Source organism: Eublepharis macularius, chromosome 19 (assembly GCF_028583425.1).
Source record: "Eublepharis macularius isolate TG4126 chromosome 19, MPM_Emac_v1.0, whole genome shotgun sequence".
Lineage (NCBI taxonomy): Eukaryota > Metazoa > Chordata > Lepidosauria > Squamata > Eublepharidae > Eublepharis > Eublepharis macularius.
In genome coordinates, this window is record NC_072808.1 from 16,267,481 (window position 1) to 16,290,351 (window position 22,871).

At 53.4% G+C, this 22,871-nt stretch overlaps 1 protein-coding gene, 1 non-coding gene and 1 pseudogene across 4 annotated transcripts; all 3 read right to left on the bottom strand.

The window, feature by feature from the left end:
- Positions 1-135: 135 nt before the first annotated feature.
- FTSJ1 (FtsJ RNA 2'-O-methyltransferase 1) lies at positions 136-22,586 on the bottom strand. Of its 3 annotated transcripts, none has more exons than XM_055003668.1 (13): positions 22,463-22,586; positions 20,638-20,779; positions 19,519-19,588; positions 19,310-19,412; positions 18,319-18,397; positions 18,147-18,199; positions 17,595-17,648; positions 15,529-15,631; positions 11,255-11,506; positions 11,059-11,181; positions 5,834-5,917; positions 951-1,054; positions 136-526 (listed from the first exon to the last, which is right to left on the bottom strand). In XM_055003668.1, the coding sequence occupies exons 2-13, from the start codon at positions 20,756-20,758 to the stop codon at positions 278-280; spliced, it is 1,395 nt and encodes a 464-aa protein (XP_054859643.1). In that variant the 5' UTR covers positions 20,759-20,779; positions 22,463-22,586; the 3' UTR covers positions 136-277. The 3 variants fall into 3 exon arrangements, with proteins under 3 accessions (XP_054859643.1, XP_054859642.1, XP_054859644.1); XM_055003667.1 differs by having other exon boundaries at positions 20,638-20,782; XM_055003669.1 differs by lacking the exons at positions 11,059-11,181; positions 11,255-11,506 and having other exon boundaries at positions 20,638-20,782.
- Positions 1,105-1,290, bottom strand: LOC129346644 (U2 spliceosomal RNA). Its single transcript, XR_008598813.1, has one exon. It is a non-coding gene; the product is annotated as a U2 spliceosomal RNA (small nuclear RNA).
- LOC129346645 (U2 spliceosomal RNA) lies at positions 1,323-1,448 on the bottom strand (annotated as a pseudogene).
- Positions 22,587-22,871: the final 285 nt, after the last annotated feature.

Here is a 22,871-nt window from a genome sequence, read left to right on the forward strand (position 1 = left end):
AAGGTGTGTGTACTTGTGTGTTGCTCAACTTAACATTATCTCTTGACTGCCAAAAAGCAGTTTGAACTCGGGGACCCTAAACCAACACGCGATCTGGTGCGCCACACGGAAGAAAGCTTTAGACACATAATGAGACTTTATTAAAATCGACACTATTCTAGGGACTTTCAAAGCCTTGAAAAATGTTAAAATAAGAAATCCTCTAAGCAAACGCCCTCCCCATTGAATTAAAGTTTTTTTGCACCAGCAGGGGGCAATGTGCGCACGTGGCCAGGCCTCAGCCTCTCCCACCCGGTCCGGCGGACAGCTCCTCCAAAGCATTGACAAGTTCGTCTTCGCAAGGGGGAAGCAAAGCCCCGTCCTCTTGTTGCTGTGGAGGATCGCCAGGAGCAGCTGGCTGCTGAGGCTGGGGTGTTGGCTCCTTGCTGAGAAGATTATGTTTCTTTAAGAAGCAGGCTTCTTCGTAAGGGGGGTGGATGGGAGGCTGCGTGGGAGGTACGTAGGAGTATTGTTTCTCAGGATCCAGCTGGCCAAATTGAAGAGAGAGACGGAAGTTAAATAGTGCCAGTACCCAGTACCAGCCCCAAACCTCAAGAGTTAGGCTCCTTTCTTGACAATTCAACCTTTTTAGACAGTCGCATTCCCTCCTACAACCTCCACGCTGCCCGTTTCAACGGCTGTCAGGTTCTCTAAGAGGTCTCAGAGCAGATACTCTGCAATGGCCATAGACGCTTGCTACGGGGATGGAGCTGCCAGATAGCTTGCTGCTGCACAACAGCGCCCCCAGAGCACATGGCCAGAGTCTAGTACTGCAGCAATCAATTCAGCAAGAGCCAGATGACAACACAGAGACGCTCCTGGCTTCTTTCACCAGTCTGAGCAACTTGTTACTCCGGCACAGACGCGAGCTGCTCTCGCTGCCCTCCACATCGTAGCACGCGTGACCTTACCTGGAGGGGGTACGTCCGGTCCGAATCGTATGCACTCAGATCTCCGCAAGCCAGGAAGGGAACGATGACCCGGTTGGGGCCTTCCAGCTGGTTAAAATCGACATCTGCAAGGGAAGAGAGTGGTTAAGTGGGAGAATCCCCTCGCATCTTGCACATAATATTCAACCTGTCCCTAGTCCTCAGAAAACTAGTGATATTCGTTATCAGTTGCACGGAGGGCAGGGAGCAAGCCCCTAGAGCACCTCCCATTCCCAAAATTCCATTTAATACACAGCTCTCAGATACAGAGCATATCAGATATTAAACTGATAAGAACAAATTGACTTAACCACGTAGCTAATGTTTGCATCGCCTCTTCTCAGCACAAATAAGAGAAAGTGTATACTTCAAAGATCATACGTGAGACATGAACTACCAGCCAATGGGGGGCATGCCACCCTAATGAACTGATAAGAACAGATACTACACTTGAGCTTAGCCATAAGGCCGAGAATTGCAACTGATAACGAAGCTCAAGCCAATGCATCCACCCGGACTGAATCGAAACATTGGCTTTCTGTCTCATTACCAATGCTCCAGAGGAGTTAGCCGTGTTAGTCTGTAGTAGCAAAATCGAAAAGAGTCCAGTAGCACCTTTACGACTAACCAACTTTACTGTAGCATAAGCTTTCGAGAATCACAGCTCTCTTTGTCAGATGCAGCAAAATTGGCCAACACAGATATAGTGGTTGACAATCTTTAGCAAGGAATTACCAATGCTAATTTCTCTACACCCACTACCCCTCTGCATACCCCACCCTATCCAATCACGTCTGCTATTGTCATTCACCAGCTATTATCATTCGGCTTCTGCAATCACTCCACTCTCCCAAGATATAAGGACAGATGGACTCAAATTCTAGCTATATCTGAAGAAGTGAGCTGTGGCTCATGAAAGCTCATAACCTATCACTAATTTTGTTAGTCTTATAGGTGCTACCGGACTCTTGCTCTTTCCTTCTTTGGGGTTCAGTCAAATATTTGAGCTTCATACATGACATTTTTCTTAGACAGAGCTAATATCCATCATACAAACAGATACTTCTCAAAGGTATCTGAAGAAGTGAGCTGTGGCTCACGAAAGCTCACATCCTACCACTAATTTTGTTAATCTTATAGGTGCTACCGGACTCTTGCTCAGCATCAGCAAGTTATCCTGATGGGGAAAACAGAAACTCCTTGGAAAAATTGGTGTGTATGAGAGACAGGCCTGTCTAGAGCATGTCTCTTGAGAGGTGGCATATGAATTTTCTCCATGAAATTAAAAAAAAACACCTCAACGCAAGGCATGCGGACACCATATACAGCTCACTCACAGATGGCACCATATCACTCTTAGACCCTGCCTAATATCTGTGGCCAACACAGATATAGCGGTTGGCAATCTTTAGCAAAGAATTCCAATTAGTACAGTAAAAACCAGTTTCCAAGGTTCTCCGGAGCAAACTAAAGCAAATTCCAGCTGGTTTAAGTCTATGCTGTGGACATGCCCACGAGACGTGGCCCTGTCCATTCATTCTGCAAACAGGAAGCTTGTGTTAGTTTAATGAAATAACCGTCTATGAGGAAGTGGCAGGCCCACTTGTGAAACATTCAGTCTTGGCAACAGCTGTAGACAGGTTATTGTCCTTTGGATCATGAAAAAGAGACGTCTAGCAACTGAACAGTCAGCCAATTGTTCCTCCGGGACCCAGGTGCATCACCTACGTGGTGTCCCAAAGAGATCACATCCTAAACATCAAAGAGAGTCATCTTACTAGGCAGGGAGGTTTTCTGAAGGTAAGGGGGGGGGAACAGATTGCTTGAAGGCAATCTGGCAACCAAGTAAGGCTCTGGAGAGAGGCAGACAATAGATCTTTTAAAGTTAACAAAACCTGGCTGCAGTCAGATTTTTCTACGTTAAGTTCGAGGTCATGGGTTTTATGCCCTCAAAGTAACTAATTGATTGTACAGTTAATAGCTTGGAACCTACAGTTTTCTTTCTTTCTATTTCTTTCTCTTTCTTTCTCTCTTTCTTTCTCTCTCTCTTTCTCTCTCTCTCTCATTCTTTCTCTCTCTCTTTCTCTTCCTTCCTTCCTCCTTCCTTCCTTCTTTCTTCTCTCTCACTCTCTCTCTCTCTCTTCCTTCCTTCTCTCTCTCTCTCTCATATACCTGTCTCCCCTGGAGGGACCCAAAGGAGCTCACACCGTTCTCACCTCCTCCATGTTATCCTCGCAACAACCCCCTGAAGTAGGTTCGGCTGAAAGAACGTGACTGCCCCAAGGTCTCCCCACAAGCTTCCACGGCAGGGCGAGGATTCAAACCTGGGTCTCCCAGATTCTAGCCCAGCACTTTAACCACCACACCTCACTGGTTCCTTCTGACCATGACTACTAACTTGATGGAAGAGCTGCCGAATCCTATCCTATGCTAGAATCACTTACCTACCACCTTGTGTTCTTTTGTAGGAGAAAGGCAGGCTAAAAGCGACATTGATAAATATTATCTTAAATGCTTGTGGTTGTTCCATGGATGTTTTCCTACAGAAATATCCTCCACAAGATCCAGGACTGAGCAGCAAAACATGGAGTCATAATTTATCCCTTCCGCATGCCCCAGGCTTCAAGAGACACATGTGCCAACTTTGCTACTACCTGCACCTGCACCTGCCTCTTCATCATACAATAGTATCCCACTTATGTATTGTGGTCTGCCAAGAAAACGATACCTCCTCTCCCTGCTCTTGAAGCTCTCCCCCTCAGGCCACGGAATCAAGGAGTTTATCAACTACCAGGCCGCTTCCTCTTTCTGACAGTTGCCAAAATATGCAAGGTCAGGAAGTGAATGCCTGGATCTCTGACTTCAGGCTTACTTCTGTTAACATAGCAGAAGAGCCCAGTAGCACCTTTAAGACTAACCAACTTTACTGTAGCATAAGCTTTCGAGAACCACAGCTCTCTTTGTCAGATGCGTAAGCTTTTGAGAACCGCAGCTCTCTTCGTCAGATGCCTCTGATGAAGAGAGCTGCGGTTCTCGAAAGCTTATGCTACAATAAAGTTGGTTAGTCTTAAAGGTGCTACTGGACTCTTTTCTACTACAGACTAACAAGGCTAACTCCTCTGGTTCTGTTAACATTAGGATCCTAAGGAAAGTTATACCCTTCAAAGCCTGTTGATTTCAATTGACTTGGATGTAACTTGGCTAAGGACTGCATAAGTAACAATTCCCTAGAGTCACCTCCAGGCCGGGAGGACATCCAACCTCTCATTCCAGCTGATCTGGAATGTATGTATGTATGTATGCATGCGTGTCATTTATAGTCCTCCCTTCTCACTGAGACGCAAGGCAGATTACATAGCATGAGATTAGTACACTCAATATCAGGAGCATTTCCATAAACAATGAGACTCAAGGTGGATTACACAATGTGATTTTAGTACAGTCAATATCAGGAACATTTCCAACAATGCCATAGGAGAAATAGATAAAAGTTCCCAAAGACGTAGCATTAGGAGGAATCCAATACAACATAGTGGTGAGGTCTCTGGTTCCTAACTCATTAGCGGATCATCTGAGATCCCTTCCCTACCATACAGCCCTCCTATCTGAGTAAAAAAGCCTTTTTGAATAGTTCGGTTTTGCATCGTTTGCGGAAAGCCAGGAGAGTAGGGGCTCTCCTGACATCCTCAGGCAGGCCGTTCCACAGGGTGGGGGCCACCACAGAGAAAGTCCGTGTATGGGCTGCTGTTGATTTCACCGATGTGCAGGGTGGCACCTGCAAGAGACCCTTTTTGGAAGAGCGAAGTTGCCGTGGAGGAGAATAGGGAGAGAGGCGGTAGGTATGCTGGACCGTAGGTATGCTGGACCAAGGCCATGAAGAGCTTTGTAAGTGATAACCAATGCTTTGAACTGGGCATGGTAAGTAATGGATAGCCAATGGGGTGACTGCAGGAAGAATGCTAACTGGCTAACTGAAGGACAGGACCTGAACAGCCCTTTGCTCCATCTGTGGCTTGCTGAGTTCCTACTTGGTGGGCTCCAAAACAGAGAGATGAACCAGGGACAAAGCCCATCTCAGAACCCTGGAGTTGGCCTCCCTCATTCTGTGAACAGATGTCAGGGGGGTTGTGATCTGTCTGCAGGTGGAAACGTGCCGCCAGTGGGGCTTCTCGAGAACTGGGAGAGTCGGCCCAGAAGCCTGGGAACCAATCAGGGCTCAGTAACTTAATTGGCATCACAGCATGAGCAAATGTGGCGAGTGCTGATCAGGAGACGAGTTCCGCTACCTGCTAGATAGGCCAGGAGAGCCTGATCTCGTCAGATCTCAGAAGCTAAGCAGGGTCAGCCTTGGTTAGCAATTGGATGGGAGACCTCCAACGAAGACCAGGGTTGCAGAGGCAGGCAATGGCGAACCACCTCTGTGAGTCTCTTGCCTGAAAACCCCACCAGGGGTTGCCGTAAGTCAACTCTGATGTGAGGGCCAGATTTCATTTTCAGGTGCATCCAATTAACAAAGCAAGGGACTTTCCACAAAACAGGCCTGGCAAAAAGTCTGCACGAATAGAAGCCTGAACCAAAGTTTCAAACTTACACGCTACAGAAGCTGGTAAACGGCCTGGTCCTTACCACCCACCCCAACCACCACGTTACTTGTTTTGTCTTCAGCAAGAGGGGGCCACATTCAGCATCTTGTCTGTTTCAACCCCCTTGGAAATGTCTTGCAACCCAGCCGCCAGCCCACTTTCTCCCACCTGCCATGCCTTTTCCTCCCCGGCCTCACATTCTCCACCATCTCCCTGCAACTCCCTGTCCTGCACCTGTCAGCATTGCCCACATCCTCAGAAGCATCCTTTGCGCCTCCTTACCGTAACAGTGGTCCAGCAGGGGGTTGGACATGTTTGGTACGTAGCCTTCAGGGGGGCAGTAGTTTCGGCAAACGGCAAACGCTTCTGGGAGGATAAAAAGAGGGTTAAGGGTTTTGAGGTCACTGCTCTGGAATCCCGCACTAAAGTATATGCCCTTGCTCCCAGTCTGGTTTCCCAATTCAATTAGTATATCGAGCTTCACGAGTAGCATACTGTGACCAACTCCTCCACCCAGCCAAATTGGCATGAAAAAAAGCTATATGCTATGTCTCTCTAGACAAGACCTTTTATGTGAGGATGCTCAAGTGTAGGGAGATGCAATGTTAGCTGGGACATGTAGGAGTTTAAAAGATGGAGCGGAAAGCTTCAGCAGTTTTACCTCTCTACAAAGAGCCAAAGATTGCTCTTTGGAGGGTCTGTTTATTTCTTCTTTGCCTCCAGACTTGGAGATGAAATTAACATAGTGCTCTGGGAAGAAAAGGGGAAATTAACAAATCCTCCAAGGAGCAGTAGAGAGGTGAAATCTCTCTAGGAAGAAACTGCGCTGGCTCTAAAGAGGTGAAAATGGCAGAGCCTTCCAATCTGTCTTTTTACACTACAAGTCCCGACTAATGTTGCAACTTTCACTTGAGCATCCGTGTGTAATGTATCTTGTTTAAAGAGACTCAGGCAGCCCAATCCTAAGAAGGGCACGGAAAGTGAACAGGAACCGAACTAAGGCTTGCGAGGGCGCATCTAGCCCGTACGCCCGCGTAAGTGGCCTTCCGCCCGCGCTGGGACGTGGCGCTGGCCCGCCGGCGGGCCAGCACCGGTGCAAGCCACAGGCGCCCGGGCGGCGGCGCAGGAGTGGCGTAGAGCCCTACGCCGACGCAGGGGGGGTGGGGAGCAAGGCGGGGTCGGAGTTAGTCCGCTCCCTAAGCTCCTCCAGAAGCGGGAACGCCCACAGCGGCGCAAAAAAGCTACGCCACGGAAAAAGAAGGCGTAGCCCATAGGCGTCCATGGAACGGCGAAAAATCAGCCCCCTCTCTGAGCGCCCCGCCCCGCCCCTATGGCCTGAAGGAGCATAGGATGAGAACTATCCCGGGGACCAATCAGCGTGCGCGCCCGGCGTGGACGAGCCCCCCTCTCTGCACCCAATCACCTGCGACCGCGCCCTACAAAACATCCGGCCAGCGCCGCCCAAACCCCCAGGTAAGTGAGCACTCGGCCGGAGGCTCTGCCCGTCTGCTGAGTGGCATTGCCCCTTTGAAAACCGAAACGGGCTGAGGGCATTCACATTGGCAGGCGCAGAATGCACTCGGGGGACTTTGCGAAAAACTGGGGGAACTTCGCATAAAGGGGAAGAGGTGCAAATGTCTGCCTAACTCTCTTTCTACCGTGATAGAAAGAATGACTCCACAGCTAACTGATGCATGCTAGTTGCTTCTAACTAAGCACAAACAAACTAACCCTTCCGTGGCAGAAGGGAATGACACTTTGCAAATTAACCGCATGCTCTCCCGTTTCCTTGCAGGTGCCCTGACTCTGGCGCTCCCACCTGGTGATGACCGACGGAGCGCTGACAGGTAAGGAGGAGGTGGGGGGGCATTCCGCAGATTAGTGCAAACCGCCCATTCACCTGAACCCACCCGCTCACTTGCCGCTTTGGGTGAGGCCCAGCAGGGGTGGGGGGCAACCATGGCCGCCCCTGGCTGCCTCAGAGGCAGGCGCCTCGAAAACCACATGTGGCCAGGTGTTTGTTGTGACCAGCTCATTCCCTCCCATAAAGGTAAAGGCTTCCCAAGGCTGAGTGCATCCTCGCCAGACCGTCAGGCATCAGCTGCTGCCCTCGACCATGTGCAACCCCCCCCCCGGATGGCGGAGTGTGGGGCTTGCCTTGCCAGTGGAACGAGGCAAAGCCCACACGTGTCTTTTTCCCCCACAGGCACGTCCAGGGCATGGCTGCTCCCCCGCACCCCGCCCTCCCCAAACATCTCTGACGGACGGTTGGCTGCAGCCCAGGAAGCACCGTCGCGCCGCGGCCTGCATCCCAGCCCCGCCCCTCCGAGCGGGAAGGAGGGCTGTGTGGAATGCTCCGGCTCCCTCGCCAGCCTAAACACAAGCCCGCTCTTTCCAGTGCAATAAAACGAGATGTACAACAACTGTCTTCTGTGTCTGCGAGTCTGACTTCATCCTCCGCCCCTCCCCCAACACTCCCGTCACATCTCCCCACCTGCACATTGCCACAAATGTATCCGACACACCCCGTCTTGCCTCCCCGCCCCCTCCCTCCCTCCTCCCCCCCCCCTCCTCCTCTGTATTTGACCAGTGTCTGTACCACCCATCTGCCGAAGAGAACTTGATTCTCAGAAGCCTGTGCCACAATAAAATTGGATAGTTTTAAAGGTGCTACGGGACCCTTTTTGAATTCGCTACCACAGGCTAACACGGCTAACCCCCCTGCATCTATGGCCAGGTAGAGGGTTGGGGCGGGGCATGTGAGCGGGGAGGGGGATCAATCCCCGGTGGGGAGAATAGCTGGCACCCGATAAGCAAGGGAGAGGGTGGTGCGAGCTGCCGCTGCAAGGGGGCGGGAGATGGCAGGGGAAACAGTCCACTCGCGGGAACCCTAGCCCCCACCAATGGAGAATCCAGGGTGGTGGCAGGCGGATGCCATATCCCGGGCAGGAGGTCTCGCGCGCCTGGGGAGGGTCGCCCCCATCGCAGCCGCAGCCCCAGCAACACAGTCCCATGAGCGGCCGCCTCCCAGAGTGGGTCCAGCCCCTCGGGCGTCTGCAGCAGCCCCATTGGTCATTCCAACACCTTCCACCCCAGGGCGTCCTGCCTCGCATCCAATCCCGTGGAGCAGTTGCCAGCCTCCCACGCCAACAGGCCATGGTTGTTGGGAGGGGTGGGGTGTGTCCGAGGCTGCGCGTGGCTCCGCCCTGGCTCGGCGCCGTCTCCTGCGTTCAGCAATTGTGGCCACTCGCGTTGCCCTGCCGGGGGGGGGGGGGAACCACTCCGAGGCTGCCAGCCCCGCCAATCCTGCAGGGAAGGCTGCTGGCCCCGCCCACAGGGGCAGTGGAAGAGCGCATCAGCTGCGCAAAGTGGCTAAAATGCGGGAGCCCGAGGCCTCCCGGCTGGCTGCCACAGCGTGCCCCTTCCCCAGCCGGGCCATGCAGGCTGGGTGGCCACCCCAGGCCCGGGAGGGCCCCCCGATGGCAGGTTGCGTGACTGCCCCAGCTCAGGGCGGCATGCCAGGCAGGGCAGGTGCGTTAGGGCAATATGGAAGACATGCCAGAGCGGCCCCTGGCCAGTCCTTGTGCATCCTAAGCCCCCCCCCCCTTGGAAGGGATGCGCTGTCACCGCGGGCCTGGTCATGCGCTCATGGTGCCAGGGCAGGATATGGCTGGCAGTTCACCAAAGTATCGCAGGCAGACACGGGTCCATGTGTAGATGAGCTTTATTCCCAGTCCCACGGCGCAACGTACAGCCAGGCCCAAGGGTTCACGTCCCGCAAGGATGCACTTGAGCAGCACAGCATCCCCGCAAGGGAAGAGGGCCCTGGGGCCATAGGAAGCCAACCACCACGGCCCCCTCCCCTCCAACCCACAGGTCTGAGACGGGGGGGGGGGGCCTGTGCTGAACCTATCCATGAACTATGCAGCTGCCAGACAGAAGATAGGGAATTGTTACATCTCAGACCCTCCAAGGTCATGCCGGCGGGCGGTGTAGTTCGGTGGGCAGCACAGAAACACTATACCCACAGCGGTCCCGGCTGCATGGAGGGCGACGGGTGGCGGGAGCAGTGGGCGGCCAGGCTCGGGGCCCAGCTCATTGCCAAGGCAGCCGGGAATGACCTCCTGGCAGATGAGGGTGCGATGACTGCGCGGCCAGTTTACCTGGAGGAGCTCTTCCCTGTCCGTGCGGAGGAGGCCCACCTCATACGAGCGTGGCTAGACACGGCGCTGTGCGAGGTGGAGCATGACCTCCTGGAAGAGGAGGTGGCTGCGGGCCCCGCGCGCAGTAAGTCAGGGTCCTCGGCGCCATCCAGGGAGCCTCCTCCGCTGCCACAGAGGGCAGGCCGTAAGGGCCCGGAGGCGTCCCAGCCACTTCCGTCGAGGCGCAGGTTGCAGGTGCTTGCAGCAGATGCCGGGCTGCCACCAACGGGTGCCCCCCCTCCCTCTCTCCCCCCTCTGCAGGGACCATCAATGACAGGTGGATGGCTGCCATGGACCGGGTTCACGGGGCATTCCAGCAGGCGCGGGCAGCGGCACCATGTGAGTCTCGCCAACAGGAGGGGCACGGGCATGTGGGGTGGGGCGGCCTGCGGCCGCGACAACAACCCCAGAGCCCACAGGGGCCCTGACGCTCCCATCCCCCACCTCTTGCCCCCACAGCGGCGCCCGCCCGGAGCCCCTCGCCAGATGAGGAGGAACTTGGGAGGGGCTTCACCGCCTGGTCTCCACCCCGCTACCCGCCACCCGCTGAAGACCCAGAGGGTGACCCAGTGGAGGGGCCTGGCAGGAAGCGGCCGAAGCTGGAGCCCGTCCCCGCAGACGGCCGGGCAGCTGCCGATATGCCATCCCAGGCACAGGCATCTTGGACCCCAGCCGGGCCCCTGCTCTGTAACGGGGATGCCGTGGCGGGGCCGCTGGCCTCCCCCTGCTCCGACGCGCTACCTAGCCCTCACCCTCCTGGCTGCTGAGGCCGGGGTTCTGGGTTGGCAAGCTGCTCTCTGGGCGCCTGATGCGGCCCTGGAATCGATTGGGAATAAAGCCAAGTTCGTTAACCGCTTTTCCCGTGCAGCCCGTCCATGGGGGGCGGTGGCTGCTGGCCGGGGCGGCTTTCCCATGCTCTCTACATGCAGGGGTTGAGGGAGCGGGGACTCGGAGGGGCCGCCTGGGACACCATAGGGGCGTAAAGGGCGAGTGTTTGGCCGGCCGAGCCCCCCATGGCCAGGCATGGCCCTCAGCGCGCAGCATGCCACAGGTGCTCCGCGACCCTGTCTCGCACAGCTCGGTCATGCTCCTGGGGCTCTGCAGGGGCGTCAGGAGAAAGGCGACCGGCGGGCAGCAGCCAGGGGTCCTCGCCTGGGCCCTCTGTGGCTGGCAAGGGGAGCTGCTGGCGCACGGCAATATTGTGCAGCATGACACAGGCAGCCACGAGCTTGGCGACGGTGAACGGCTGCATGGCCAGGCGGCCGCCCGTGTGATGGAGGCATCTGAAGCGCATTTTCAGCTGACCGAAAGCACGTTTGATCACCATCCTCGTGCGCCGGTGGGCCTGGTTGTAGTTGGCTCTGTCGGCGGGCTCATCCGCAGGGTATGGCGTCAGGAGGTAAGGCAGCAATGGATAGCCACGGTCACCTGCAAGGGGAGGCGGAGTTAGGATCTCCCTTCCCATCCCCGTCCCCTCACAGCTCCCCCACCAACTCCTGACCTAGGAGCCAGCCTCTCCCCTCAGGCCATGATGACAGGAGCCTGTTCAGGCCGGAGGTGGTGAAGATCTGTGCGTCGTGGACGCTTCCCGGGAACTTGGCAACGAGGTCCGTGAAGATCCCCTGGTGGTCACAGGCTGCCTGGACGTTGATACTGTAGAACCGGTGCCGATTCCTGTAGACCTGCGGCTCCTCTCTGGGAGCGCATATGGCCACATGCGTGCAGTCGACTGCTCCAATCACATTGGGGAAGCCTGCAAAGGAGGAGAAGCCAGCCCGGATGGGTGCCAACTCTGCCTCCGAGGTGGGAAAGTGGATGTGCTCGCGGATCCGACCAACTAGGGCGTCCAGGAAGGCATGCAGGCAGCGGCTGGCGGATGACTGGGAGACCTCCAAGGCCTCAGCCATGACTCCCTGGAAGGAGCCGGTCGCAAGGTAGCGGAGGGACAGCAGGACCCTCTGGAGGACGGGGATGCCCCGGGGAGCCACAGCTTGCCCCTGAAGGGCGGGCGCGAGCTCCTCGCACAGAGCCTGTATGGCTGCCCTGTCCAGGCAGAAGCGGTCCAGGCAAGTCATGTCGCCCAGGAGCAGGGATGGCACCCTGGCCTGGAACCGGCGGCGGCGTCTGAGGCGGCGCCACCTGAGGGCCGCTCGGACAAACACGGCTGGCAGGAGGTGGCTGGTCCGGATGGCTGGGAGCCGCGGCGGCAGTGGCAGGCACCAGGCGGGGATGATCAAGGTCCTGCCTGGAAGGAACGCAGGTTGAGTTCCAGCACCCTGAACCCCCCCCCCCACGCACAGCAGCAGGCCTACCGGTCTCAGCGGCCCGTTGCAAGTGGTGCTCAGGAGCAGGTCCTCTGTCCGCTGCATGGGCCGTCCCAGCCACCCTTCCCGGTCCTGCACCCCCTGTGCCCTCCTCCATCTTGCCGAGGGGATGGGTGAGCACATGACTAGGTGGCTGGTTCCCACCACTTATCTCGGGGACCGGACATTCCAGCGGGCACTACCCCCATGTCTGCTGAGAGCACTAGTGGCGGCGGAAGCCAGCGCCAGGCAAACTGGACAGAGGCCGAGAGAGTGCTGCTTTTTGGGCTCGTGGTGGAGAATGCGGAGGTCGCCCTGAGCACGCACAGGGGCGCCTCGTCCCGGTCTCGACGACGGGCATTCTGGCAGATGGCAGCTGACAGGGTCTCGGCTGTGGGCAACGCGCCCCGCACTGCTCACTCGGCAATGAAGCGCTGGAATGATTCTTTCGGGCCCGCGCGCAAACGAGTGCGCCTTCTCATGTCTCAGGGGGTTCCTTATGAGCGGGCCCTTGACGAGGGGCTCCCAGGCCCAGAGGCGGTCATGCGAGCGGTCATCCCGGAGGCGGTGGTGGGCGGCCTGGGCGTTGAGGTCCTGCCCGGTTAGTATTTGTGGATTTGTGGAGGCGAGGGGGGGGACGTATGGATTGTGGCACATGTGTGACAGGGCCTCTCCCGTGAGTAGGCACGGCCCCTGAGGGTCCAGACCCAAGCCAGGCGGAGGCAGAGGCAGCGGAGTCTGTGCCCCCCCTGGCAGAGAGCGGGGCCCAGGAACCGGCAGCCCTTCCACCGCCACAGCAAGCCCCTGCTGCCAGCAACGAGGAGCCTCAACCGGGCCCGTCGGGGGGCATGGATCCGGAGCACGGTATGTATCTGTGGCCCTGCTGCTGGTGGGGCCAGGGACCGGCTCGGCCGCCGGCCTCGGCCACACATCCAAGGCCACTCATGGCGCCGACCGGTCTCAAGACGAGGGGCTGCGGCCGCAGTTGGAATGGGTGTGCTTGGCCCGGCTCGGTGGCCTGTGGCAGCCCATGTTGGGCCGCTGCTCTTCCCTCCCTGGGGCCTCTTCCCACCCATGTCTCGCTCCAGCAGGGACCATGCGCCTGGAGATAGGCGGGGAGGTGATTGCCCAGCTGCGCGAGCTGCCACCCTCCCGGAGGACCTCTGCTGCCGGAGCGGCTCTCCTGCAGTCGCTCGGCTTCCCTGTGTCGGTGGAGGGTGAAGGTGGCCCTGGGACTCCGCCGGTTCAGGACACCTCATCGACAGAGCCGCTCGAGGAGCTGTCCCAGCCTGCAGCACCATCCCCTCCAGCCCCCCCGCCCCCGGGTGCCATGGGCCGTGTGCGGGAAGGACCTGGCTCCGCCTCTGAGGGGGAGGGGCCCATGGAGGGGATCCTTCCAGGCGCACGGGCTCGCGGCCCCCGCCCTGCCCAGCGGCTTCCCCCGACACTAGCCGCAATGTGGGCGGCGATCGAGAGGGAGCGGCTAGAGGTGCACGCTGCATGGGAGGAGGCGAACAACCGCGGCCGGGAGTTCATGGCTGCGGTACTGGAAGTGGGGGAAGGGGTCCGTGCCTCTCAAGTCCGTGCCGAAGCCCTGCTCGGGCGGCTCGTCGCCATCCTCGACCCTCCGGCCCCACCCGCTGCAGCAGCTCCACCCGCCCCAGAGGCACCCCTCCCTCGGGCCCAGTTGCGTGCGAGAGGCCGGGCCCGTGGACGGCCAAGGGGGTCCGGCCGCCGGCCTCGCCGGTGACCGCCGCTGCCGCCTTGGGGGTGGGGTGGGGTGTTTTGCTGCACAGACGGCTCTCCTACACGCCTCCCCTTCCTCACGTCTGCTGGGGGAGGTGGGATGATATAATAATAAAGGCTGATTTCTGTGCAATGGGTGTCTGTGTTCTTTGCCTTGGGATGGGGACGAGGGGGCAGGCCCGCTGTGTCTGCCTCTTGGTGGCGGCCTCAGGCCAGCCCTCCCCTTCGGCGCCACTTGGGGGCTGTCCCCTGCTGCCAGAGACTGGCTGCTGCCCTGGATTCCTCATGGCAGGGCGCCTGCCAGTCCCATGCCAACCTCTCTGGACGCGGCCGCCAGGGACTTGGTGCTACATTGGGCAAACGGGGGAAAGGCTTCTCAGACTACGCCCACCCCTCTCCTTCCCGACTGCGAGCCCCGCCCGACACACGAGCCGAGGCAGTCTGCCAGCATGGGCGCGGTTTGCCTGCTGCTCTGGGGCCTGGCCGGGATCGCGTGCTGCCCATAGGCTGCGCCTTTCCTGGCCCCTCCCCCTGACGCTTGTCAGGAACAGCGCCCTTTGGCTGCGCCTGGCGGCGGCCGTGCATCAGACCCGCCCACAACACTTTCTGGTTCTCCAAAATTGCATCTCTGCGCCGCTGCAGGCGCCGCTGCGGCCACACTTTGCTGGCACAGGATCCGGCCCGGCGGCGCCGCCACACCACCAGTGCAGCCGCGTCGGCGTTGGGGCCGGCCATAGGATTGCGCTGTATATCAAAACCAGATGTGTGCACAAAAGCCAGTCCGAGTCACAGACTGGCATGACCAAGAAACACGATACGTAGAATGAGCCAGAGTGTTCTCAAGGGCCCCTATCGAGTTCTGCTAGACAGAGTCAACAGGCTGAAATCTAAGATCAAGCGGTTAAGGGAAACCTGCCCCCTGCCCCAGATGTGAGGTCCCCAATGCCTGCAACCCGGTTAGCCCCAGTCCAGGGGTATCACCTAAAAGGAAAAAAAATACAAACTGCTCAGGGAGACAATCCCTCCTTGGCAGGGGACGCAAAACCTGCTTGCAACACAAACACACATATGGCTCCAGGGATCCCTGCAATATACAGACCTGCCCTCAACATACCACACACCTGATCCCAACGACAGCCACTTTGCTAGTTCAATCGTGTCATGTAATGCAAGTTTTGTACAAGTTACAGATACCAAAAACTGAATAAAATTTAAATTAAAAAAAAATGCAATGCAAGTTAAGAATACAATTGTTTCAACTGCATGGGTTTTGGTCCTGCTTCAGCAAGGCAATCCAACTGACCCCCAAGCAAATTCAACTCAAATTTCTCCATTTTCCTCCCCAACACCCCCCCCCCCCAAATCTCTGCTTGGAAAGCATAAAAGCCCACTATGCGCTTCCATGGGTTGGTTTGATCCCAGGAAAAGGTGCACTGGGTCACCGTACATTTGCTTCTTTTCCATTTAAGTTCCAATAGAGGTTGGAGAGCTGCCAAGCAGAGTGCAAAAGCTCCAGCCTTTGAGCACTGGAGCATGCATGTTTTTAAACAGACTCCTGCAAACATGAGACTAAAACCAAAAACACGGTGGTGTGCAACTAAATTAAAGGTAAAATTGCAGAGATTCTGCACAGGCTGTCGGATTCCTCTCAATACCGAGCAAAATTCTGCTGAAGGGGTAAAGGGGCCAATGATCAGGCCTGCCACAAGCTGCCCCACTCACTCACCAATGCTGGAGTTGCGGCTACTTCGGGGTTTGGCGCAAGTCACATCGGGGAAGAAAATGCGCAGCTGGGAATAGAGAAGGGTGACATCCTTCCCTCGGAAGATCTAAGGCAGGAAATCAAATGCTGATCATCACACCAGAATGGGCTCCGTGCCACTGGGTCCCTATCAAGGCTGAGAGAGCAAGGAGGCAAAGAAGACTGCCGCCAGCAATGCTCAAGTGTGAGTTGACCTAGATCTCATGGGGACACCAAGTCCTGCAGCACGATACTGAGAGCTAAACTACAAGAGACGAATTACACGAGGACACGCATGTGAAGGGAGTCGCAATGTTCACTGGGAAACTGAGTTTTAAAGGAGATCGGAAGGCTTTGTCAATTTCCCCTCTCTACAGAGCCAACAAAGATCTCACCTCTGGGGTTTCTTAATTTCCTCTTTGCCTCCAGAAGGCTCTGTCAGTTTCACCTCCCCTTCTAGGAGGCGAAGAGGAAATTAACAACCCCTCTGAGGAGTGATCTCCCTTGGCTCTGTAGAGAGGGGAAATTGACAGATCTCTTTTAAAACTCAACTTCCCAGCTAAATTGCAACTCCCTTCACTTGTGCGTCCTCGTGTAATTTATCTCTTGTAGTTTAGCTCTGAGTGGGAACAGTCTAGGAAAAGGACTCCCCATATCCAAGCCTGCCCCCAAACTCAGTGCCTTTGATGATACTAGCAGCAATCTTTCGGGGGCCTTAACCCAAACTCCCTATACCCTTGCCCTAGCCTTCTCATAATCAGTCTGCAGAAGCTACATTGGGAGATTTTCCTAGGGTTGGCAGGTTTATATCTTGTACTGTATTATTGATTTTATATTGTATTTTATGTCATTGTAATATTATTAATGCTGTTACCTGCCCTGAGCCCGCTCGTGGAGAGGGAGGGCTAGAAATGCAACAAGCTAAATTAAATTAAGCCTGAGGCAGCACGCCAGGCTTCTGCCCCTTTCAGATTTATTTTTATTTAGATATTTATGTCCTGCTTTTCTCTGTAACAGGCACCCAAAGTGGCAGACAGCTCTGTTCTCTACTACGCCATTTTGTTCTCACAACAATAGGTGGGTTAGGCTGCGAGAGAGCAACTAGCTCAGAATTACAGAGCGAGCTTCCATAGCGGAGGGGAATCTGAACCCAGGCCTCCCAGACTCCAGTCTAATTCTCTAATCACTATGCCATGCTGTCTGTCCTTATCTAGCAGAACAGAAGTGGGCCACAGAGCTAGAGGTGGTACAATGAACTGCTGCAGTTCTCAGGTCCAGCGCTCACCTTCCCTGGAGTAATGTCTGAGCCAGGGGTCCCCAACATGGCACCTGTGGGCATCATGGTGTCTGCCCATTCCTTCCCTGCCACCCACCAAGTGCCTTTAGAAAGGGAGTGGGGCCAGGTGGGGGGGGGTATTTATCCAGCAAGGCTTCTGCCCAGCTATCTGGATTTTTAAAAAGTCGCTTCAGCAACAGCTGCCACCACCACAGCATAAGGACCTTCACTGCTTTACTGTGCATGCATGCAAGAAACTTTTTAAAAACAGTATGTTCAACTTAAAAGGCATTCTGTTAAAAGGGAGCTTTTGCCTGAAACGTTGGAGAGTTACTATTAGAGTTATGCATGAGATCACTTCCTGACATTTTGTAGTTGGCTCCGCCTCTTGTGGCAGCCATTTTGTGGTTGGGTCGGACTTCCATGGAAGCCATTTTGTGGTTGCACCCGCCACCCTGTACTGGTATTCCAAAGGTGCCCACAGACTCAAAAAGGTTGAGGAACCCTGTCTACGCAATCCAGTTGCTGTCCTAGATCCTGTTGAACTGGCTGCTGACCCGTTGCTCACCCACATCTGAGTGAAGGTGAAAATCTTGAGGGGGGGGGGGAGGTTGTGTCCATTCCACCTGCATTCCACCTGCAGCAGGTGGAGAGTAACCACTATGAGGCAGCAATTGGGGTGAAATAGCCAGGGCAGTGGGAGAATTTTGGCCAGCCATCCCAATTTGACTACAGCTAAGGAGGGTCTACTGAATCTGTTACCTGCACAACTCACCTTCGCTACAAAAGTGCCTCCTTTCTTTAGTACATGCGTGGTGATGTTCAGGGCCTGGAAGAGGAGGAAAGGAGGGAAAATCAAGCCTGAAGAATCACAAAAGAAACAACTTTTTGGCACAGAGATGCGTAAAGCAAACCTTTCCACAGCAGGGTAGGGAACAGATACATCCACCAGCAGAAAAAAAAGCCCTGTAATGAGCCATATTAGCCCGTGCAAAAAAAAAGGGCCTAGTCTGCCTTGCTCCCCCCCACCCCGCAACAATCCAGTTATTTATTTCAATTCCTCTTCATCCCCTTCTGCTCCCACTCTGGGAGGCAGCGTACAAAATAAACCTCAAAAGGGCCAGGAATTTGCCACAAGGATATCCCAAGCTTGCGATGGCTCTGTAGACACAGCCAATGCAGGACCCACAAGCCCTTTACTTTTATGGAAGGCATTGAATTAACAGCTGTTGATACAACGTTGGGGATTTCCATTTCTATTTTCCCTCCAGCACAAGCTATTGCTGAGTTTGGTTATTGAGTACGGGGGAAAAAACAGGATACTCACAGCGAGCAGTAGCTGAGCCTGAATGTACTCGTCAATGTCATGGAGTCCCGTCACTGCAATGGTAAAGGAAACAGTTACTGATGGGCAGCTTTCCGTGCTTCCTGCAAAGCTGATGCTGGCCAGCAGAGGTCTCTGATTCCAGAATAGGACTGGCAGCAGCATCTTCACCTACCATCAGGGGCTCCATCACACACCACCAGGTCAGCTGGCTGCCCCTCAAAATGGCGAATGATCTCCTGAGCCGTAGAGACCTGGACAAAGAGACAGGATGGGAGCAGAACTTGAGCTTGGCTGATTTCTCTGGAGCCTGGGAGTAGTAGAGCAGGGATCCCTAACCCTTTTGAATCTGCGGGCATTTATGGAATCTTGAGAACAGAGAATGGGCATTCAAATCACAATCAAATGGCTGCCACAGGATGGCGGGACCAATCACAGAAGATCAGGAGGTTCTACAAAATGTCAGGAGCTTCGGAGCCACGCGTCCTTCTAGAATGGAGCTGGCTGCTTCTGGAGGGGTGCCCCTTGCAGACACGAAGTGGAAGCCTCCAGTGATATTTTGAAGCACCTCCTGCTCCTATGAGGAGGAAAGACAGGATCGGCTCTTCTTTGCTATGGGGAAGGAGCTAGTAGGAGCCTGGAAATACGCTGGTGGGTATTACATTGGTAATACAACAGACCTGAGTTTGGTTCCTCCATCATCATCATCAATTTATATACTGCCCTTCAGGATAACTGAGTGGGCATTAAGTTGTCCTGAACGGTGGTATATAAATCAAATGTTATTGTGTTATTATTAACGTCCGCTCAGAGTGGTTTACCAAGTGTGTTATGGTTATCCTCACGACGATCATCCTGTGAGGTGGGTGGGGCTGAGAGAGCTCTGAGAGAGCTGCGACTGACCCAAGGTCACCCAGCTGGCTTCAAGCGGAGAAGTGGGGAATCAAACCTGCCTCTCCAGATTAGAGTCCTGCCGCTCTTCATCACCACACCAAACGGGATCTCCATTCATCCTTGTAGTTCACTGGGTGACCTTATTTCCTCAGCTTAGCCTGCTTCACAGGGGTGTTTGAAGGATAAAATGAGGGAAGGGGCAACCATAGAGCTCCTCGGCAGAAAAGAGGGAGAGAAACAGATTGCGCAAGTGTGGATTGGGGACTGCTTACCTTGGTGATGTCACCTTGGATTTGGATAACTCCAGGCAGGGGAGCCATGGCCTGCAAATCGACCGCTACTATTTTGACATCCGAGTTCTTGGCGCCATCTCCCCTGGGGAAGAAAGTGTACAGGGGAAGGTTTGAGGAAACCCGCTCTCTTGTCCCTTGAGGGACTCTTAAGCCACTACATATTCTCTTGAGCCCCTTGATCAGCTTACTTGAGCTTCCGGCTCAAAACTTGACTCCAGCTTCCAGGAGCTGCACAAAGATCCACAGCCCGGGAGACACCTGGGCCAAAAGACAGAAGGAGAAAAATTCCATTACAAGAGCACTGAAGCGAGAGCTCCCGGCTCCCCTTCCTGATGAACGAGAAAGAAGGTTCATTTGTCAAAAACGAAGATTTCCTCTTTATTGAAAGCCACACAGGTCTTGCCTCTATGCTGCAAATGCCAAGGGGGATGGTTGTAGGGCTTCCACGGCACACTGCTTCGGAGCACAATTTCCCTTCTGATAAGGCTACCAAGTCACATCCCAGCTAAGATGCAAAAAGGGAAGTGTGGGTCCCAAGATGTGGCCCAGAGAAGGTGTAAAGGGCACTTTTTCTGATATGATTCCAGAAATTCTAGAGGGTCTTTCCTTTCCAGCAGGCCTTGAATTGCATCCCTAAATTGACTCACTGTGGTGATAAAGTCAGATATTGTTTCCAATGTTTATCTTGGTTATGGGCTGCAGCAGTACTTTTGGGCTGCGTACTCACTTTATAATTTTAGCGCTGTGACTTGAAAGCCTGCATTTTGTGCGCTCTGACTGTTAGCAGCTTTGTATGAAACAGAGATACCTTTTTATAAGTTAATAAACTAACAGAAAGAAGACCGGTCTGTATACTATTAGATTTATTTACTTCATTTACTATTTATTTACTTAAGTACTTATTTACTACTTGCCTTTTCTCTCAATGGGGACGCAAAACAGATTACATCCTCTGTTTTATTCTCACAACAGGTAGGTTAGGCTGAGAATGTGTGACTGTCTCCCATGGCAGCCATTTTGTGGTTGTGCCCTCTACCTCGTGTCAGAATGCCAAAGGTGCCCACAGGCTCAGAAAGGTTGGGGATCCCTGGATTAGAAAAAAATTATTTTCCATTCCAGTTTTATCTCAATATAATAGTATTGACAGCATCTAGGGAAGACGCTACTAATGTCTGGAAAACTGTCCTCCTTCCACAGGAGATCCCACAGCAAAACAGGCATCTGGGACTCAGCCTTGGCATTAAATTCAGGCTTGAGGGCGTGTGTCTGACCTACAAGGTCCTCAGAAGGCATGGTGCCCGCCATACCTTGAAACAGGTGATACTCTTCATCCAGCTGCAGAAGTTTGAATGCGCTGCGGGCTCTCCACCCCTCTTCTTTGGCCAGGCGGTAGTAGATGTCACGCTTGTCTTTGGAGGAACGCCCCATCCTTGCTTCATACGGCAGGTGCTACTAAGAAGGGAGGAGGACGTATATCAATTACCAGGTTTGCCGCTCTGCCCAAAGCTAAACAATGACATTAGCTCGTTACAAAGTCAAAGGCAATACACAGCAGTCATAGACAACGGGCCTTCTTATCTCAAAGTGGATCTTCTCCTGAAATGCAATGGAGAACTCCACATTGAAAACATTTAAATCGCTTTGGAGAGCAGAGATGTCTTAAAGTGGCACTGAAAACGCTGGAAAGGCCCTGTTTCTCCTTCCATTTTTTTGCAATTGCGATTCTAACAATGGCTAGGAGAGTTGTAATTAACCACAACTATGCCAAATTTGGAAACACAAGACCGTATGGTGGTATTTTGTTACCAGGGGAGCCTCATTTGGTGTTTGTCAAATTTGAAAACATAGCAAAGGTCTTTCCAAGAATTTTGTCTCCCAGTGGTGGATTATCTTGCTGAACAAGTAGTGGTTCCAGCAAATCCATACTTTTGAGATCTGATGATTTTTTGACATCTGGGAATTCACTAAACACCTGTCCAATGTTTATTTAGCAACGATAAGTGTCTGAAGGGATTTAGTAGGTTGTACATGTTGCTTATTTTATTGTCAGTTTTTGTATTGAGCAGTTAGTAATGTTGACTCCATGCTGTACAATTATTATTATTAATAAATTATTTTTTTAAAAAAAAATAAAAGTCTGAAAAGGCTATTTCAAAGATGTGGCTTTGTCACAGAAACAGCCTTGCTCCAAGCACTCTTCTATATTACTATGTGAGCTGATAGACCACAGAACAGAGCCTCTTCGGCTAGTTTAAAAGAATACCGTTGTCTAAAAAGAAGACAGCGTTCCATGTGATATGTTGGACTCAAACCATTTAAGCCTTTATTGGCAATAACCAGCATCTTGAATTTATTATTGTTGTTTATTTATTGTCTGCCTTTCTCAATGAGATCCAAGGCAAATTACGTACTGCAAGCGAAAACAATATAATCAACAGCTAGGTCATTCACAGAGCAAAAAATACTATATGATCAACAGTTGGGACATTCAATTAAAACAGATACAGTACGGTATGTTAGTTGTAAATTTGAAAACTAGCATGAAATCAAACATATAGATAAAACCTTTCTGAATTAAAGTGTAAGTAATTAACATGAGACTTTTAGCAACGTTAAACTACCCAATAGGAGTGTATCTACATCAGCAGACAGTACCCAATAGTCTAGTCTATAGTCCCTATCCCTTACCCAGGAATCTATTTGAGTTATCCTGTACATTCCTCTTTTTTATTTTCATGCTCTAGAGCAAAGTCCTAGTATTGCAAACCACTTTAAGAGTCAAGAGCCACCAGAAATTAAACTCCGATCAGCTGTTTAACCCATTCAGCCCACCTCATTTTGCATACACCAGCTTTTCCTCCCATGAGAGCCAGTTTAGTGTAGCAGTTAGAGTTGAAGTAGAATTTGGGAGACCCAGGCGCTGTTCCTTGCTCACTGGGTGACCTTGGGCCAGCCACACACTCTTTAGCCTAACCAACCTTACAGCGTTGTTGTGAGGATAAAATGGAGGGGAGGAATGGAGAAAGATGTCAGGTGGTTCGGGACCCCACGGGGAAGACCAGACAGATACAAATGGCACATGTACATACATACATATATACATAGATATATAATTAAATGCGCAGACCGTACCTGTAGTAGCTCCTGGAGCCCTTTTCTCTTTAAGTCGCATACGCAAAAAAAAAAAAAACTCGTTTTAGGCCCGGGACGTTCACTTTGCGGAATCGAGGATGAAAACTGACACCGTTTGACAACTCTGGCGTTCCGTTAGGGAGTTGTACTGTTTTCTTAGTTTGTCCGGAAAACGCGCTGCTCATTCCGCGATGCTCTCTGGGAGTTGTAGTCCTTTTGTGTTCTTCGGTGTACAGATTCCAACTTGGATAGAAGGGCTTTAGAACTGCATTTCCCAGCATACCACTGAACGGCATAGATGGTTTTTCGGACAACGCACGGCTCGTTCCGTGCTGCTCTTTGGGAGTTGTAGTCCTTTCGCATTCTTCAGTGTACTGATCCCAACCAGGATAGAAGGGCTTCAGCACTG

Excerpts from the sequence above, each read along its gene's own strand:
- FTSJ1 (XM_055003668.1), bottom strand. The coding sequence starts at position 20,758 with ATGGGGCGTTCCTCCAAAGACAAGCGTGACATCTACTACCGCCTGGCC. Across the intron at positions 11,507-15,528 it reads TAGCCGCAACTCCAGCATTG|GCTTCCCCAATGTGATTGGA; the intron begins GTGAGTGAGTGG and ends CCTCCTTTGCAG. Across the intron at positions 1,055-5,833 it reads CCTGCTGGACCACTGTTACG|ATGTCGATTTTAACCAGCTG; the intron begins GTAAGGAGGCGC and ends CTTCCCTTGCAG.